Source organism: Crocodylus siamensis, chromosome 4, assembly GCF_052110815.1.
Source record: "Crocodylus siamensis isolate JL-2025a chromosome 4, ASM5211081v1, whole genome shotgun sequence".
Taxonomy (NCBI): domain Eukaryota; kingdom Metazoa; phylum Chordata; order Crocodylia; family Crocodylidae; genus Crocodylus; species Crocodylus siamensis.
Window position 1 is genome coordinate 230,344,556 of NC_143398.1, and position 16,910 is coordinate 230,361,465.

A 16,910-nucleotide genomic window follows, 5' to 3' on the forward strand; every position below is an offset into this window, starting at 1 on the left:
ATGGAGCTGGTTTGTAAGGTGGTCTTACTTTTTCTTTTCTTTTCTCCTGGCTGTGGGACAGAGTGGGAATTTGCTCAGACTGTTACTGCAATTGCTAGTCCTCTAACCAGCGAGTTTGTGAGTCCTTTGAATTTTCAAAAGAAATTCATAGAAAAACAGGGTCCTGGTAATGAAATGGTTGATGGTGATCTACACTCTTATTTGTGTGATCAGCCTTATGTGGCTTTCCTGCCACAGTACCTCTCCTACCTGCATGCAAATGGTGTGACACATTATAAAATCTTTATGCCATGGATACATGTTCTTCCAGAGGGGAATTTCAGGACTCCAGATGAGACTAAAGTGCAATGCTATAGACAACTTCTGATGGCTATTACTGCTGCAAGCATTAAGCCAGTGGTTATTCTGCATCACAAGAATTTACCTGGTGTCATCATCACCCGCTCCATGGTGAAGGCGAGCACCTTTGTGGACCTCTTTGTGGAATATGCTGAGTTTAATTTCCGTTCTTTTGGTGACTTGGTTGACGTGTGGCTGACCTTCAGTCACCTACCTGAGGTCCTTCAGAGCTTGCCTTATGACGACCCCTCATCCTCTCTCCAGGCTCTTGTTGCTGCTCATGAAAGAACTTATACGCGCTACCATGAAAAATACTCTTCAACAGGTAAAGAGAGCCCAAACGGGGATGGTCGCATGTATATTTCCTAAAGGTTTGGATACGATAAAACTTATCTTCCCCACATCCCAGTTTCTTTCCTCGTTCTCTTCCCCGATCATACCTGTATGGATAGAGTAAATCTCTCTGGAAATGGGTTTTCAGTTGCTATAAAATCTCTTTGATTTAAAATTGACCCACATTTGAGTTTTTCTCAAGAGGAATTTAAAAGCAGCAGATGTTTTATAGTGGGTGTTTTTAAGGGTGAAAAAGAGTATCTAAATTGAGCATTGTAAGCTGTTTAATATAAGTTTTCTGTTTTCCCTTTCAGAGCTTGCACTAAAAGCTAGGGTCTGTATTGGAACATGGGTGGCCGTGGGCTTTATTAAACCCAACTGGTTTTTTTTTAATACGACGAATTTAAAATAAGATCCACTACAAAAATAAGTAGGACGCTTTAGCTGATGTACAGTGGAATTAACAGTGAGCAGGTAAAAATACCCAATTTTGGTGAGAAAAGTGAGTTGTAGTATCACCACAGAAGAGTACTTGCGTCATAGCCAGCAGCTTCTTTTCAGAGTGCTGGTTAGACTGGTTGAAACTGGGAGGGTTTTTCTTTTAATTTTTTTGCATGGGGGCTATGCAGAGTCTAGAGAGAGGGGAGATTGCCTCCATTTGGACTACACCGGGCACGATCAAACAGAATATTTCTTTTGCAAACAGACAACCTACATAAATTGTGGTAAAAATTCATGTTTAATCTTTACTTGTCTTTCTAGCTAGTTTTGGGCGAAAGCTTCCTTTGCAGCTGGTGCAAAGACTTTCACATTGCCTCCATTCCAGTGGAATAACAGCTTGTCTTTGTGCTGCTCTTCAAGTTCGTAAACCGTTGCAGAGTCCCTGATGCTGCACAGTACCACCTGCTTCAACTGTCTGCCCTGTGACAGCATCTTGGAGCAAGTCTGCCTCTTCTAGGACAGGGTTATCTTGTTCCCAAGTTGGTTAAAAAAATTTGAATGAAACGCCTCTTCATGAATAGTTTGTGGATTTGTCAAAGTGAAATTTGACACAGAAGATTTGTTGCTGGTTTTGTTCTGCCAGGAGCCTGTCTGGCATACGGATGGGGAGCGGGGAGCTGGGCAGCCCTGCATGTCAGAAGGTTTCTTTAGTGAGGAGGTGTATCCTCTGGAAGATGTTAGTTTTGAAGGTCTCTTCATTCAGTTCACCTTGGTTTATAACTGAATGGCTTAAAAACGCACACTTTTTTTGCACTTAGCATGAGAACTGCTTTTGGTCCCAAAAGCCTTGCTTGGAAATGTAGGATGGGATGGGACCTAGGAGTTGGGTCCATCCCCGTTTTATCACAGGCAGTCTTCTTGTAATACTGTCAGTGAACTTATCAAGACCATGGTGACAACATTTAAACCTAAACTATTCCCTTGAACTCCTGCTTTCTTCTAGTGCCTTGTGAAAGCAGGCTAGGACTGACTTACTACTTACGACTTCCAATTAGTTTTTAAACAAAAACTTCTCTTTCCTTATTAAGTACAATGAATCTTCATTTTTCATTTCCCGTGCTCGGTAATAACACCAGGCATTCTGTATTTTTCAGGTGGAAAACTGTCAATTGCATTAGAAATTAATCATCATTTTGAGACGATGCCATTGGAGTCTCTCTCAGCCTCTCTTAGGGTGATGTATTGTATTTTGCAGTTCTTTGCTATTAAGTATCATGTGATTCAAGACAGATCCAGTTAACATTACCTGAAATGGTTTAATCCTTTTGATTTTTAAAATCAATCTGAATCACTAAGGCCTATATGATTGGTGATGTGAAACTGAGTTGTTGTTTTTTAAACAAAACTGTGATTTTGGTTTGTAAGCATTAATTAAAACATGGTGAAAGCTGTAAACCTTCACCTGCAAAGTACAGATGTGAACAGAATTATTTTCACGAGTGGTCCCACATAAGGACATACTACAGATGTGTGCGTGAGCTTTAAACGTTTACCTGTTATAAGGGTTACCAGTTAGGTATAGCAATAAAGAGGCATTGTCAAACTGTTGCCTTCCATATGGTTCCTATGAATAGCCTTGTAAAAAAAGGAGTTCATATTTGAATAGCCCTTAATAAATAAAAATCCACTTAGTACATCTTAATTCCTGCCTGTATTTTTTCCTAACTGCCGTTCTAAAAGGCTGTAGAAGCTTTGAGGATACTAATGGATCCAGCTTCAACTATACATACTTTGTAAGCCAAGTTTATATTGCTGACACTGTTGGGGGAGAGAGTGATCTCCTGAGAAAAGTCATCCCTACCAGCTTTCGGGTACCAGAATAGGCTAAGATTGAAATCAGCAAACAAGTTTTAGTATCCTCCTATTGTTTTCATGGGCTTTTAAATTAATAATAGGAAAGTGCTTGCAGGTGTGGAATTAACTGAAGGTTTCTGAAAATGGACTTTTGTCCCTGGGTGTATTGATAAGCTGCTCTGAACCCTGTAGTCAGTGGCAAAGGTTTATCTACCTGGCCAAGACTCCCTCGATCTTGCCATTTTGAGAACTAATTGTGGATGATGATTAGCTTTTTAAAGTCAAATAGACAAAACGGATCTGATTGATGTCAGGGAGTGCTGCTGAACTCTGACTTTGTTTCCACACTGTCCCATCAAGTGGGTAAACCAGAAACCCCTCCCCACCCCTTATTTGGGGTTTTTAGGGGACTTCTGACTTCTAAAACTACAGTCTGTGTAAATCATTTCATCTACAGGTGTGTTGCATTTGATTATAAGAATGGCAGCTTGAAGAAACATTGACAGTGTGCATTTTTCTGAGCAGTCTTTAACAGCAAAAAAAAAAAAGTGGAATAACAATGTGTCTTGCCTTGTTTGCAGGACTCTGTGGACTTTCTCTCTCTCAGCCTGCATTATGATTGCAGAAATGAAGAAACTTTACAAAAGAATTTGAAAAACTTCCAGGTAAACTTGATGTTTTAAAGCAAATTTTCCCATTTAAAGTATTATGTTGAGATCTTAAACAAAGGGAAGCCCGAGGGAGGGTACTGTGATACCCAAAAGCTTGCCTATGTCTACACCAACCATAAAGTTGGTCCAATAAAAATATCATCTACAAATATTCTTCCCTTCAACAAAGGGAAATGTTTAAAACATGTTGTGCCTGTAAGAAACACATACTCTTTTATAATTGCCTTTCAAGGGCCCACAAGGGAAATGGAAAGAATTATTTTGGGAGGTTAGTGTACTCGTGGGTCAATGTATCAGTGACTGGATACTAGGAGTAAGTCTGGCGTTTCCCCTATAACTCTGCTGATTTGACTTGAAACTGCCTGCTATCCTTCGGCATGGATTCCAGCAACATCTGAGACTCCTCAGTAAAAATAACCTCTTTTACACCTAATGCACATCTGCAGCAAGATCTATACAAGGAATTTTGTTATTTTGCAGGGATTTTCCCCCTCAAGTCCTCTGGGTGCTGGAGGCATATTTATCCTATTTTTGTCTTGCTCAGGCTACTGTAACAATGAGAAGTCTCCTACTGCTTCCCTGTCCTGTGACGCTTGTGTCTCGTAGCACCCAAATGTTACGATCGTGGCCACACTAAAAATGGAAGGGAAAGGCATAGAAAGCTGTTTATGGATGGTTTTTTGCAAAACCCGCAAAGTCTCAAGAATGTGGCCGTTGCTGACAATACAGGATATATGCAGCAGGGGAAAACCAGGCTCCCTGAAGCGTGTCCAAATAGTTCTGTTTTGTCAATATAGCTCTCACCGTGGCTGGCCTAGGAAACAGCTGCATGCTGTTTATTGGCTGACCGTGTAGAAACAGGTGTTTGAAACTTGCAGGAATTGCACGCTTTGGGTAGTGTTCGTTGATGCATCTGGGTTTACACAGTGCTTTCATCTGAGCTCTTAACGCCTTGCTGCCTCTCTCGCATCACTGAGTCAGGCTAGGACTTCTGCCACCATTTTAAATACAGGAAACTTTTTTTTGTTCTATTCATAGCATGTATGACATGGCAGCAAAGGCACAGGGGTGTCCCTAGATTAGCACTGTCACCATAGGTAGTGAATTACAGCTGCCAAACATGTTAGAGTTGATATGTCCAAAAACAGATGCAGAGGCCACAGTGGAACGCAGGATTTCCACGTCCCCTGTCTGCCCAAGCATTGCCTCCAAGGCTGTAAATGGGCATCTCATTTGAGATGGACCCGACTGTCCTGGAGTTTGACCCTGCTCCAAATAGGTGCAGCTCAGTCATTTATACAAGTTGCCCTTCCAAGTTGCATTGCTGCTCCTGTCAACAGGTGGCAAGAGGAAGCACGTAATAGTCCCTGGAATGACCTGTGATAACCGTAGAGATACACACAGCCACGTTCCGGGAAAAACATTAGCACATCTTATCCCACATCCGTCTGAGGGATCTGAATTGAAGTGGGTCAATAGCCTTGTATATCTGTAGGCTCCCTGGACAAAAGGCTTTCTCCCATGATGTCAAATGTAAGGTCTATGTACAGCCTAAGAGCTTTCTGTGTTGCAGCAAGCCCTTAAGACTGGGCTGGGTTACCTGAAAGTTCCCCAACAAACAGTTTTTAAAGCAAAAGGGTGTTTGGGATTTTTTGTTGAAAATATTCAGCATTATTAACTTTTGGGGTGGGTTGTTTAAGAAAGGCACATTCCTTTTCTTTTTGGTAGGGAAAAATAACTAGCACTTTGACCAGCCCTGCTTAAAACTATTACCCTGATGCATGCATGTGGTTATAGTGAGGGATGCAGACTGAGTCTGAGTTCTCAGTTCCTTCCCTTGTCCCAATCTACCATTTTATTCTTCTTCTCTCATCTTGCTGGTAGTTGAAGGAGCCTTTAACTGCATCTTTCTCAGGCACTGACTGTCTCCACCCTAAGTAGCCAAAAGGGCCTTGACCTATTTCCTCCTTTATTCTGATACATCCTGAAAATAGGGCAACTCTGGCCTCTGCCAGATGCACTGCAGCCCATCCATGCCACTGTCTTGAACTTTGCCACCCTTTCCAGCACTTGTCCCAAGATGGAGCAAAAACACCCAGCAGCAGCCAGTGTCCAGATAAGGTCTCTAGGCAGGCTGGCAGGATTGCCAGACCCAGTGAGCCATAGGACCCCCTGCAGGCCTCTCCCCCAGAGGTTCATAGTGACAAAGTCTGTGCGTGTAGCACAACCACTGCTGATTGGTGTAACCGTGCTCCCCCCCACTACAATTACTCATTAATCTGCCTTTAAATGCTTTTATCATTGACATGCATTTCTCTAGGCATTTTATCTTACCTGATAAAAACAGAAAATGCCAGGGTTGTGTCTTCGCAGTTTGTCCTTTATCACTTCCATAGCTTGATATGATATGATTTTTTCAATGTGTCTATTTTTGCAGAATATCTGGAAGAACATGGCTGTCCTACTCTTTAGTTTAACATTTCATGACTGCAATTCCAAGACAGAGAATCTGCCTATACCAGTTGCTGCTCTATTCAAAGGTAAGCACTACATGCAGAGGAAAAATTGGTTTGTACCTCCGGTCCAAATGACCAGATACCCATTCACAGCTGATCCATATGTAGGCAGCCTTTGGTATGAGTCCAAAGCTGGGCTTGAACTTTCATTTTCAGAATTATAGCAATATGCCTCAACGGCTTGGCCCACTGGCTTCCCTTTTTCTTATTCTGCACCATGTCATATCTATGCTCCAAGTGACCCAAAGCACCTGACCTTAAAAATAGTTAATTAAAGAAAAAATCAATGCTAGATTGGAAGACAAAAAGGTTACCAATAAGTTGTTTGCAAAAGAGGGAGATTAAGGATAACCTTTTCCAAAGCATCTAACACACTTATGTATTGAAGCCCCAATCACTCAGAGAGAGATCTGATCTCTTAGGACATTTTCAAACATGGGCTTCGAGCATGAGAGTGAAAGCCAGGTTATTGTATTTTTTGCATTTGCATGAGCACAACATCCATTTGGTCCAGGACTTGTAGGGGCATAGACCTTTAAGAATTGCTGCTGAGCAGCGCTGTGTGAGTTCAGCGGCAGGACAATTGAATACCCATCAGGGCTTCAGCAATTTAGCCTGAATTCACTCTGAGAAGGGCTGGGTTATCAGCTCTCAGACTATAGTCTATATCCCAGGGTGTGTCAGTGGTGTAAAGCGCCACTACATTTGGTGCTCAACCTCCGGCCCATGGAGCCGTCATCTGGGCTGTGAGGCTCCCCACAGTCTGGGAATTTAGTGGTAATTACCTTGGCCTCTAGAGCTATGGCAATTAATGTTGCCGCTGCTTTCACCCTCTGCCAAATTTCCAGACCTATGGGGAACCTCGTGGGCCAGATGACACCAGTCTGTGTACCAGAGCAGTCCAGTGCATAGGGTCACTCTGTGGCCAGATCCAGCATGGAGGTCCAGGCCTGTGTGCTGAATAGCACTCACAGATTGGCCCTGCACTGGCTCAGGCTGGCAGACTGATGCCATGCCACTCGTTCTGCCTGTGGGGCTGGAAGGTTGAGCACCACTGGGGTGAGAGATTCATATGTGTGGACTGGAGCTGGGTCCAGGAGACGCTGGTTAAGAGTTTGTATTATCGCCCCGGTGAAGGCAAGTCATTTAAGCAGTTTTTGAGGTAGTTAAGGATGAAAGAAGCTGCAAAAATTAAATTGAGGAAGACACAGTAATGAGGAGAAAATCTTGCCTTGCCTCTAGTTAGTGCTTAGCCAGCCCAGTCTGTATAGGATAAACCAGGAGATACGAGGTGCATTTTATGGGGGAACTGAACTAGCTTCTTTCAGAAGTCACATGTCCTAAAGCCATTAAATAGCATTCTTTTTTATCTTTTTCTCTTCTTATCTTTCAGCCATTATCAAAGAGGAGGCCTTGACAATGGGATACGATGTTAATAAATTCTTAGACTCTTCATCAGCTCGTGCATTTAGGTACACAGCTTTTGTTCCTCAGGGAAATTCTTGTAAAAAGAAGTATGACTTCAAATCATTTTGAAACAAAAGGCTGTTTTTAAATATTGAATTCTGTTCTCGTGGTTATAGGAATGGGAGGGATCTACTGGGTCTGGTCCAGTCCCTGGTACAGCAAGCAACCATGTCACGTGTTTCCATTCAGTTTGGTCTTCCCTATTTATCCACCATGAGCAGTAGGGGAGCCATCTATCCTTCTGTGCACCCCACTTCTTTGCTAATTTTAGTGACCTGACATTTTCTAAAAGGCACTGCCATTTTATATGAAGCAAGTTGGTGACATGGAGACTGGATGGTAGTTGGCACTGCACAGAGAGCCTTTAGGTAGGAACTGCCTTGGCATTGATGACAGCTGTTTGTCCCCACAAGGACACAGTTCTACTGTCCACACAATTTAGTGGCTCATACCAGGTGGTGCTTATACATGCTGCAAGGTTTCATCTCCATCTGTGACTAGGATATAATTAGTCAAGCCAAGACCATCTCAAATGTTGGCTTAGACAGAAAGGCAACTTTTCAGCACCTCAGTAGTTAATCTACTGCATCCCATGATTGCTGCAACCTTTTATCCCTAGTTCCTATGCAGGAACTGCACTACAAGAAGGCCAAGCTGCTGCTGCTCCCCTCTCTTCCTATCAGAAAGTTTGGGAAAGCTTCGCCAACCAGACTGCCTTGGAAAGAGATTCTTTTCTGCGTGATGTTTTCCCAAGTGGTTTCCTCTGGGGCGTGTCCACAGGTGCCTTTAACATTGAAGGAGGCTGGGCAGAGGATGGAAAAGGAGAGAGCATTTGGGACCAGTTTGGGCACCAAGGTCATGCCTACATGAATCAAACGGCAGACGTGGCCTGCGACAGCTATCACAAAACTAACTATGATGTTTACCTGCTCAGAGGTCTTCAGTCAAAGCTGTACAAGTTTTCTATATCCTGGTCCAGAATTTTTCCTTCTGGCCTTAAAGCAAGCTTGAACCCTCGAGGTGTGGACTACTACAACAAGCTAATAAACAGCTTGCAGGACTCCAACATTGAGCCCATGATCACCTTGTTCCACTGGGACCTCCCACAGGCCCTGCAGGATCTCGGTGGATGGCAAAATGATAGTATTGTAGATGCTTTTGCAGCTTATGCTGACTTCTGCTTCGCCACCTTTGGGGACCGGGTTAAGTTGTGGATTACCTTCCATGAGCCCTGGGTCATTAGCTATGCAGGCTATGGCACTGGAAAGCACCCCCCAGGAATCACTAATCCAGGAGTTGCATCCTATAAGGTAACTGCATTTGTAAGCTGCACTGTTGTAGCCATTTCAGTTTAGCTTTTCCTTCAGTTATATTCTGGTTGTGTTGATCCTGTGACTTTTATGACTGGCAGACCTCAAATGATTTATAAGGCCACTATACACTCATTTAGAACACTTAACATGGCTAATTAGCAAGAATTAGGCTTTGTCAGAGACAGCTGAAGCTAAATTGTAGTAAAACAAAAGGAGACTGGTAATATTTGTATTGCTGTCTTAAACAACTTGTTGCTTGTGATGTCACTAATAATCTTAAACTAAGCTCTGCAAAGGAGCCCGAGGGAGCTGGGCAACAAACTCCCTTACCTTCCTTTGAAAAAACAGCCTCTTGCAAGCCCTTCAGAATGGGTACTTCGTTTCTCCCAATTTTCATACAATACCTGCCACAAATGGACACTGACTCTGGGCCAGCTGTGTGCTTATTCCCATGCACATGTTAATAGCAAAAGTTTGGAAATTCAAATACATACCTGCAAACTTGGCTGCATGTCTGAACTACCTGAATCTCTCTGCCAAACTTGGCCCCAGGGGCTCTCAAGGTTTCTGGTGTTTCTACCATGCAGACAGACTACTCAGCCTGGGATATACTGGGCATAACAGCTTCTTTTCTAGAGTCTGGACACTCCCACTTAGGGATGTGCAAAGATAAAAGGGAAAAACGCATTCTCCTTTGTTCTGTTTGCTTTTTTATTCCAAAAGGATTTAAATATACATTTAAAACAAAGTTTTCACACCTACCTGTCTAAAGCTACTCTCTGAATAGCTCAGTTTCTGGAGGCACTAATCTTTCATTGGCCAAGAGGATTTATATCGTTGTTGTCCAAAACATTTGACATGTATGGAGGGAAGAAAACACTCCACTCCACTGAACTGAAGCTGTATCTGGGTGGGATGTGGCAGCTTTATAACTGTTTGTCACTATGCAGTTGTCAGATTGAACTTTTTCAAACCTCAAATTCGGATCAGTCTGGGGCCATGGTAGCATTTCTTTCCTTGTATGATTCAAATTGATAGATCAGCCACTCTTTAAACTTGATTGTGTTGGGGATGCTTTGTGGGGTTTATGTGGTGGTGGGTGTTGCAGGAAATGTCGTTTTTACAGAGGTCGAATATTTATGCAGTCATTCTTAGGCTGTGAACTTGAGTGTGATGTAGTATGACTCACTTTGGCTTTTTTCCCCCCCCTCGAGGTGGCTCATACAATTCTCAAGGCTCATGCCAAGGCTTGGCACTTGTATGATGACAAGTATCGCTCTCAACAGCATGGCAAGGTGGGACTTGTCCTAAACTCGGATTGGGCTGAACCCAGGTCCCCAGCCAGTTTGGATGACGTGAAGGCAGCTGAACGCTACATGCATTTCATGCTGGGCTGGTTTGCTCACCCTATATTTGTTAATGGTGATTACCCAGATATCCTGAAGTCCCAGATCCAGCAGACAAATCAGCATTGCTCTAGCCCAGTTGCCCACCTCCCTTCATTTACAGAGGAAGAGAAGTTGTTGGTGAAAGGGACTGCAGACTTCTTTGGCCTTTCCCATTACACTTCCCAACTGATCAGCGCTGGGGCTAATGACACTTGCAGTCCAGGCTATGAGACATTTGGGAACTTTTCCCAACATGTTGATCCTTCTTGGCCACAGACAGTGTCCTCCTGGATCCGAGTGGTCCCTTGGGGACTGAGGAGGCTGCTGAATTTTGTTTCTCAGGAGTACACAGGGACAAAGGTCCCAATTTACATAGCAGGGAGTGGCATGCCTACAGGAGCAGGAGGGGATGCTGTTAATGACACGGAGAGAATGGATTACTTCCGTCTGTACATCAACGAGGCTCTGAAAGGTAAGGGGTGTTAGTTTGCTGATTTGATTGCCAGAAGCTCTCTGGTTTCTCCAATTTGTTTACCTGGGAAACATCCCCAGTTCTGTAGTAATATTAAACCTATACCTTCAAACTGCAGCTATTGTCATATGATCCCATGTTCTTGACGGGGTCTGTTTTCCAGGCTCCTGCTTAGCAGAGAAAATAAACACTTTCCCTACACAATGGAAGAAGCAAATGGAGAAGCCTCTCCTACAGAGTCCTGCTAAACTTAAGAGGGGTTTAGTGGGTAGGTGCCCACTAGCATGGATTTAATTGCAAGGTTATGGCTGAAGTGCAGAACATAAGTGTGACTGTAGAGGGGCACAACTGCACTGCCGCTACTGCCCCTGCTGCTGCTGGCCATTGGGTCCGGCAGGACTCCAGCCCCACTGTTGGCACAGAAATTGTGCTGCTGCCACCACCCCCATTGCTGCCAGGTCCTGGTTGTGGCCAGCCTGCAGCCCCATGCCCTGTGCCCCATTGTTGGCAGAGAAATATGGGGGTGTACTCCACCCCCTCACCGCCCCAATACCACCCTGATGTGTCGCCTACAGTGCAGAAGGCTGGAGCATCCCAGTCAAGCATACAAAAACCTCATTTACAGAACTAGGGATCAAAGACTTATTTTAATATACGACGCCTATTTGATGGCAGCCCTTAGCATTGCAGCTTGGAGATTTGAGAGGGTGGGAGAAATGGATATATAAATTGGCTTCAGGGCTAATACACATGTGCAATGTGCCTTTCTACATCTGTAATAACTTGCCTGCTGGAAGAGGCAGAGCTTTCTTCCCCTCAGTGTCCCTTCAGATCCATGAACTGGTAAGGATGGGAAGTTCTCCTGTGATAACCACATTGCTGGCCTGTATAGATGTTCTGTCCGGTTCCCAACACGTCGACTGAATGCACAGAGAGTGAACTGCCTTCTCGCCAGGGATGGATGTGCTTGGGTACAGCAGCGTGAGAAAGCTGACATTGCTTCTATTGGTATCATTTCTTCTGAAGTTAAACAGAGACAGTCTTTCTCTGGGGAAGTCAAGCCCGCACTAAATTTGCAGGCCATTTTTGTTTAAATACAGTAGTAGGTGCATAAGAGATCTTTTCATTGGCTAATAGCACTTTGCCTTCAAAATGCCAAATGTCACTGCATTGCCTCAACTAGCAAGAAGTCAAACAAGGATGAAGATGAAATCTTTCAAAGGTATAATGGGCTAGTACTAGGCACTAACTATAGTGGGCTAGTACTAGGCACTAATTTCCCTTCCCGTTTTAAAGGGAGTATAGGGATGTAACAAGTTAGCCTTTAACATCTTTGAAAAATCTGTCTGGCGGGCCAGTGTGAGGGCCGGCCTATTCCTGCAGTCTTGGGATCCATGCACAGGGACAATTAATATATTTTTTTTTTATTTTAATTTTTTCCCCCTCCTAACCCCTAGCTTGGTAAATACAACACAGTACCTTGCTAATTGTTATTTTCTGTGAGAAACAAGATATTGCTCCCGGAGTCTGGCTGTCCACGGAGGCTTGAGCTGGTTTATACTTCTTGAAGATAAAATAATCAGGGAAAAGACTTAAAGGAACTGCTTTAGTTTTGGGAATGTATTTGCCTTTCCTTGGGCAAGTGCATCTCCAAAAAAGTAAATCAAGCAAAATATGTTTTTAATTTTAATATTCTTAATCCCAAATAACATGCTCTGAAAGATGCCTTTGCCACTGCCTCTTCGTGATTGTTTTGGGGGACTGAAGACCAGCTAGCAAAAGCACAGTGATTCTTGAAGTGCCTACGGCAGTATTTTGGAGTCGAATTAACATTCTCTCCCTAAATAGCTCCAGTGGCAGCAAAGGGAATAGCTCATTTGTATAAGCAATTAAATATCTATTGCTCCACAGTGATGGACTCTATAAACTAATGATAACAGCTTTTGCCTGCGATGCATGATACTTGGGGTCTCAAGTCTTTGCTCTGAATCAGATGGAGCAGGGATTATGCCTAGGGGTATTTCTAGCGCTAGAAACCTTTCTGAGAGAGGGCGCATGCAGGTGTTGGAGCCTGCAGTCACTCCCTCTCCTCTGCTCCCTGTGTCTTCCCCAGAGGGGAGTGATTCTGCTCCACTGCTCCCCATCTCCCAAAGGAGGAGCTGCAGAGCAATGTTCCTTGTGTGTTCCCCAGACCAGTGTGTCCCTGGTCTGTGAGGCTCATGGAGAGCCATCTCTAGCAGTCCTGGACGGAGTTGAGCAGCTGTTCAGAGCACCTTCTGCAGATCAGGGTCCCCTGGTTTGGGAAGGATACAGGCGAAGCTGCAGCTGGGCTCTGCCTATGCCCTGCGGGGGCAGTGGAACAGCAGCAACCCAACTCGTCCACAATCAGGAGGATCTGAGCTGGGGGGAAGTATCCCAAAGCTTCCCCAGACTGGATCTCCTGGTCTGAGGAAGGCACAGGGAAAGCTGCTGCTTGACTTCCATGATCCAGAGGAGTCAAGTGTACAGGTGTTCACTGTAGCAAAGAGACTTGCAGGGAGGTCTGGAAGTCTTCCAGATGTCAACCTGGAAGATCGTTGTCTTGGGTGGGACACCATTCTTTTCAGGAGAAACTGCACGAATGACCATACATCAGCAATTTCTACTGGGAGGCCCACAGTCCTCCCTGACGAAACATAATGTCTGCACATGGCTTGAGTTGCCCAAATCACAAGCCAGTGCTCTGACCACCAGCCTTATGTTGGGAATGAATGACAAGGTCTGTGTCTTTCTCAGTTGGACTGGAAGTTTCATCTTGGCAAATTTCCTTGACACCGTCTTTACTAAAACTGAAACATTTCTGCAAAACATTCAACTTTTGACACCCCCCCAAAAAAGAGAGAGAGATATTTTGGACAGAATAATGTCCCACTGAAAACTTTCTGATCTGCTCGAATCGATGCTCAGATACTGGAGGTGTTTTTTTTCCTTGGCTTCACAATGCATTCTCAGGTGTTTCACAGTTACCCTTGTTGTGTAATATTATCTGTTGTACCAAACCTGGGTCAAAGTCTAACATAGTTCTCTACTCTGCTTTAACAGCTGTAAAGCTTGATGCAGTGGATGTTCGGTCATACGTTGTCCGATCCCTGATTGATGGCTTTGAAGGCCCAGTGGGTTACAGTCAAAGGTTTGGGCTTCATCATGTGGAATTTGGAGATAGCAACAGACAAAGGACTCCAAAGAAGTCGGCTTACTACTTCTCTAATATTATTGAAAAGAATGGTTTCCCCAGCAAAGTCTCGCACAGATCCTTTAAGCCACCGACGTTTGGGGCGGCCCGAGCAACGAGGTTACTTGGTTTACCGGCATCTGAAGTGCCCTCAAAGGCAAAAATTGTTTGGGAAAAATTCTCACCCCAAACAAAGTTTGAAAGAGATATGTACTTTTATGGAAACTTCCCAGAAGATTTTGCATGGGGAGTGTCATCTTCTGCCTACCAGATTGAAGGAGGGTGGGATGCAGATGGCAAAGGGCCCAGCATTTGGGATAACTTTACCCACATCCCAGGGAACATAAAAAATAGTGATACTGGAGATACTGCATGTGATAGCTACCACAAGGTAGATGAAGATCTTTATATGCTCAGAGCGTTAGGGGTAAAGAGCTATCGCTTCTCACTGTCTTGGCCTCGAATATTTCCTACTGGAAGAAATAATTCCATAAATAGTCATGGGGTTGACTATTACAACCAGCTAATTGATGGCTTGACTGCAAATAATATCACACCAATGGTCACACTATACCACTGGGATCTGCCTCAAGCTCTCCAGGACATTGGTGGCTGGGCAAATGAGTCACTGATAGATTTATTTAATAGCTTTGCAGACTTCTGTTTCCAGACTTTTGGGGATAGGGTAAAATTTTGGATGACTCTAAATGAGCCCTTCGTCACTGCCTGGATAGAGTATGGTTTAGGACAGTTTCCACCAAATGTAAAGAATGATCCTGGTTATGCTCCCTATAAGATTGCTCACACCTTACTGAAAGCTCATGCTAGAGTCTACCATACATATGACCGCAAATACAGAGCAAGTCAGAGTGGGGTTATTTCTTTGAGCCTTAATGCTGACTGGGTTGAGCCAAAGACCTTAGATGACCCTGAAGACACCAAAGCTGCAGATCGGTCCCTGCAGTTTATGTTAGGATGGTTTGCCCACCCAATTTTCAAAAATGGTGACTATCCAGAGGCCATGAAATGGACCGTGGGAAACAGGAGTGAGCTACAAAACCTGCCTTCATCCCGCTTGCCAGTTTTCACAGCACAGGAGCGAGAGTACATCAGGGGCACAGCAGACGTCTTCTGCATCAACGCTTACACCTCCAGAATTGTAAAGCATAAGACCCCCAGGCTGAAACCGTTCTCCTACGAGGATGACCAAGAGCTATCGGCAGAAGTTGATTCATCCTGGCCAACCTCAGCAGTTGCTAATATGAGGCCTGTGGCCTGGGGTCTCAGGAGGCTGCTGAACTGGATCAAAGAGGAGTACGAGAACCCTCCGATTTATATAACTGAAAATGGGGTAGGAATAAAGGCCACGCCTGACGTTGATGACACCAACAGGATATTTTACTATAAAACCTATATCGACGAAGCTCTGAAAGGTATGTAAGTGGCTTGTAGTGTTTGCACAACGATATGCGTCCCCCTCAGATTCCAGACTCTCTTTCTTTTTCCCAGTGAGTCGTATCCTGTACGAGGCAAGTAAGTCTGTGGAAGTATTAAGTATACTTCAAAATTTGGCTTTCTCCAGTTTCCCCTACGCTCTTCTTCCCTTGGCCCTTGCTTGGAGTCAGCCCCACCTGGCTGGGGGGTTGTTGACTGGGTCAGCACCTCCCATTTGACAGTGGGTCAATGTTAGGAAGCTCGCGCTCCGGCGGTCCCTTCTGTGGCCACAACCTCAGGAAGCGGACGCCAGCTGGGGAGTCTCCTGGTTTGGGGAATATCTCCAAGGGGCAAACCAGTGGCAAGGTCAGGTTTTCACCTTTCCTACTCTTGCATTAGGGTGTGCCCAGGAAATGAGGGCATGGAGGAAAAGCCCAGCATCCCAATACGGTTTAGCCATTGAACAGCTCCTTTAAGGGACTGTAGCAGCTGAACGTTGTTTCGGAGCAGCCCGGCGGTTCTCGGCTGTGAAGCCTGGATCTTCCGTGCCCGGACCTCGGCGAGGGCAGGGAGAGGACGAACACCAGTGACTCGCTGCGGTATCTCATCTAGAAACAACACGCTAAGCCACAAAGCGTGGCTGAATTTGCCCCAGAGATTTCACATTTGAGGCTTTAATCCCTAAGCTAGAACAAATAGAAAAGACAGTTTTGTAAAATACCCTCTTCATTGTCCTCTAATACCTACAGTCTGTAGGTTACAGTAATGTCCTCCACACGTCAGCCCACAAAGAGGAGAAAGGATGTTTTTTAGTGCGGATAGGTACAAGAAGTTCATTTTGCTTGAGAACAAGGATTTTAGTCCCACCTCGCTGAAGGAGTATGATTTGTTCTGGTGGCTGTTTGAGCCTGTATCCTTTGCTGTTCATTTATAATTTAACGCGTGATATTGAGCTCGTGTCGTTCCAGTACGCATGCTGTCCTAGCAACTCTCAAAAATGTTTTTAGCTTCCAGACTGGATGGTGTTAATCTTCGAGGCTACATTGCTTGGTCTCTCATGGACAGTTTTGAATGGCTGAACGGGTATGAACCACGGTTTGGATTGCATCAGGTGGATTTTAAACATCCCAGCAGGCCGAGAACGCCCAAGCGCTCTGCCCTGTACTATGCTGAAGTCATTCGCAACAACGGGATCCCGCTGCCAAAAGAGGATGAGTTTGTATATGGGGAGTTTCCAAAGAACTTCTCATGGAGTGTAGCAAGTGCAGCGTATCAGGTTAGCAAACCATGGTATGATCCTGGGATTGTGCAAGCAGTTGATGAGTATGTATGTATAACCAAAGCTCTTGTAAGACAGGGGGGCTTATGTTGGCTACTAACAGACTGGGCAGCCCAGATGTTTTAAGAATAAAGTGTGTTCTAAGTTGGTCTGTCTTGCAAAATTCGGAGTTACTATTTTATTATTATTTTT

The 16,910-nt window shown here is 44.4% G+C and overlaps 1 protein-coding gene across 2 annotated transcripts in view; it reads left to right on the top strand.

The window, feature by feature from the left end:
* The window catches only part of LCT (lactase), a 27,852-nt gene continuing 10,942 nt past the window's right edge, over positions 1 to 16,910 (top strand). For both annotated transcript variants that reach the window (XM_090045847.1, XM_090045848.1), the window contains exons 1-9: positions 1 to 664; positions 2,268 to 2,347; positions 3,549 to 3,632; positions 6,076 to 6,178; positions 7,548 to 7,626; positions 8,241 to 8,931; positions 10,149 to 10,794; positions 13,876 to 15,438; positions 16,447 to 16,715. In XM_090045847.1, the coding sequence (XP_089901973.1) occupies positions 1 to 664; positions 2,268 to 2,347; positions 3,549 to 3,632; positions 6,076 to 6,178; positions 7,548 to 7,626; positions 8,241 to 8,931; positions 10,149 to 10,794; positions 13,876 to 15,438; positions 16,447 to 16,715 (4,179 nt within the window). The remainder of the gene's footprint in view (positions 665 to 2,267; positions 2,348 to 3,548; positions 3,633 to 6,075; positions 6,179 to 7,547; positions 7,627 to 8,240; positions 8,932 to 10,148; positions 10,795 to 13,875; positions 15,439 to 16,446; positions 16,716 to 16,910) is intronic.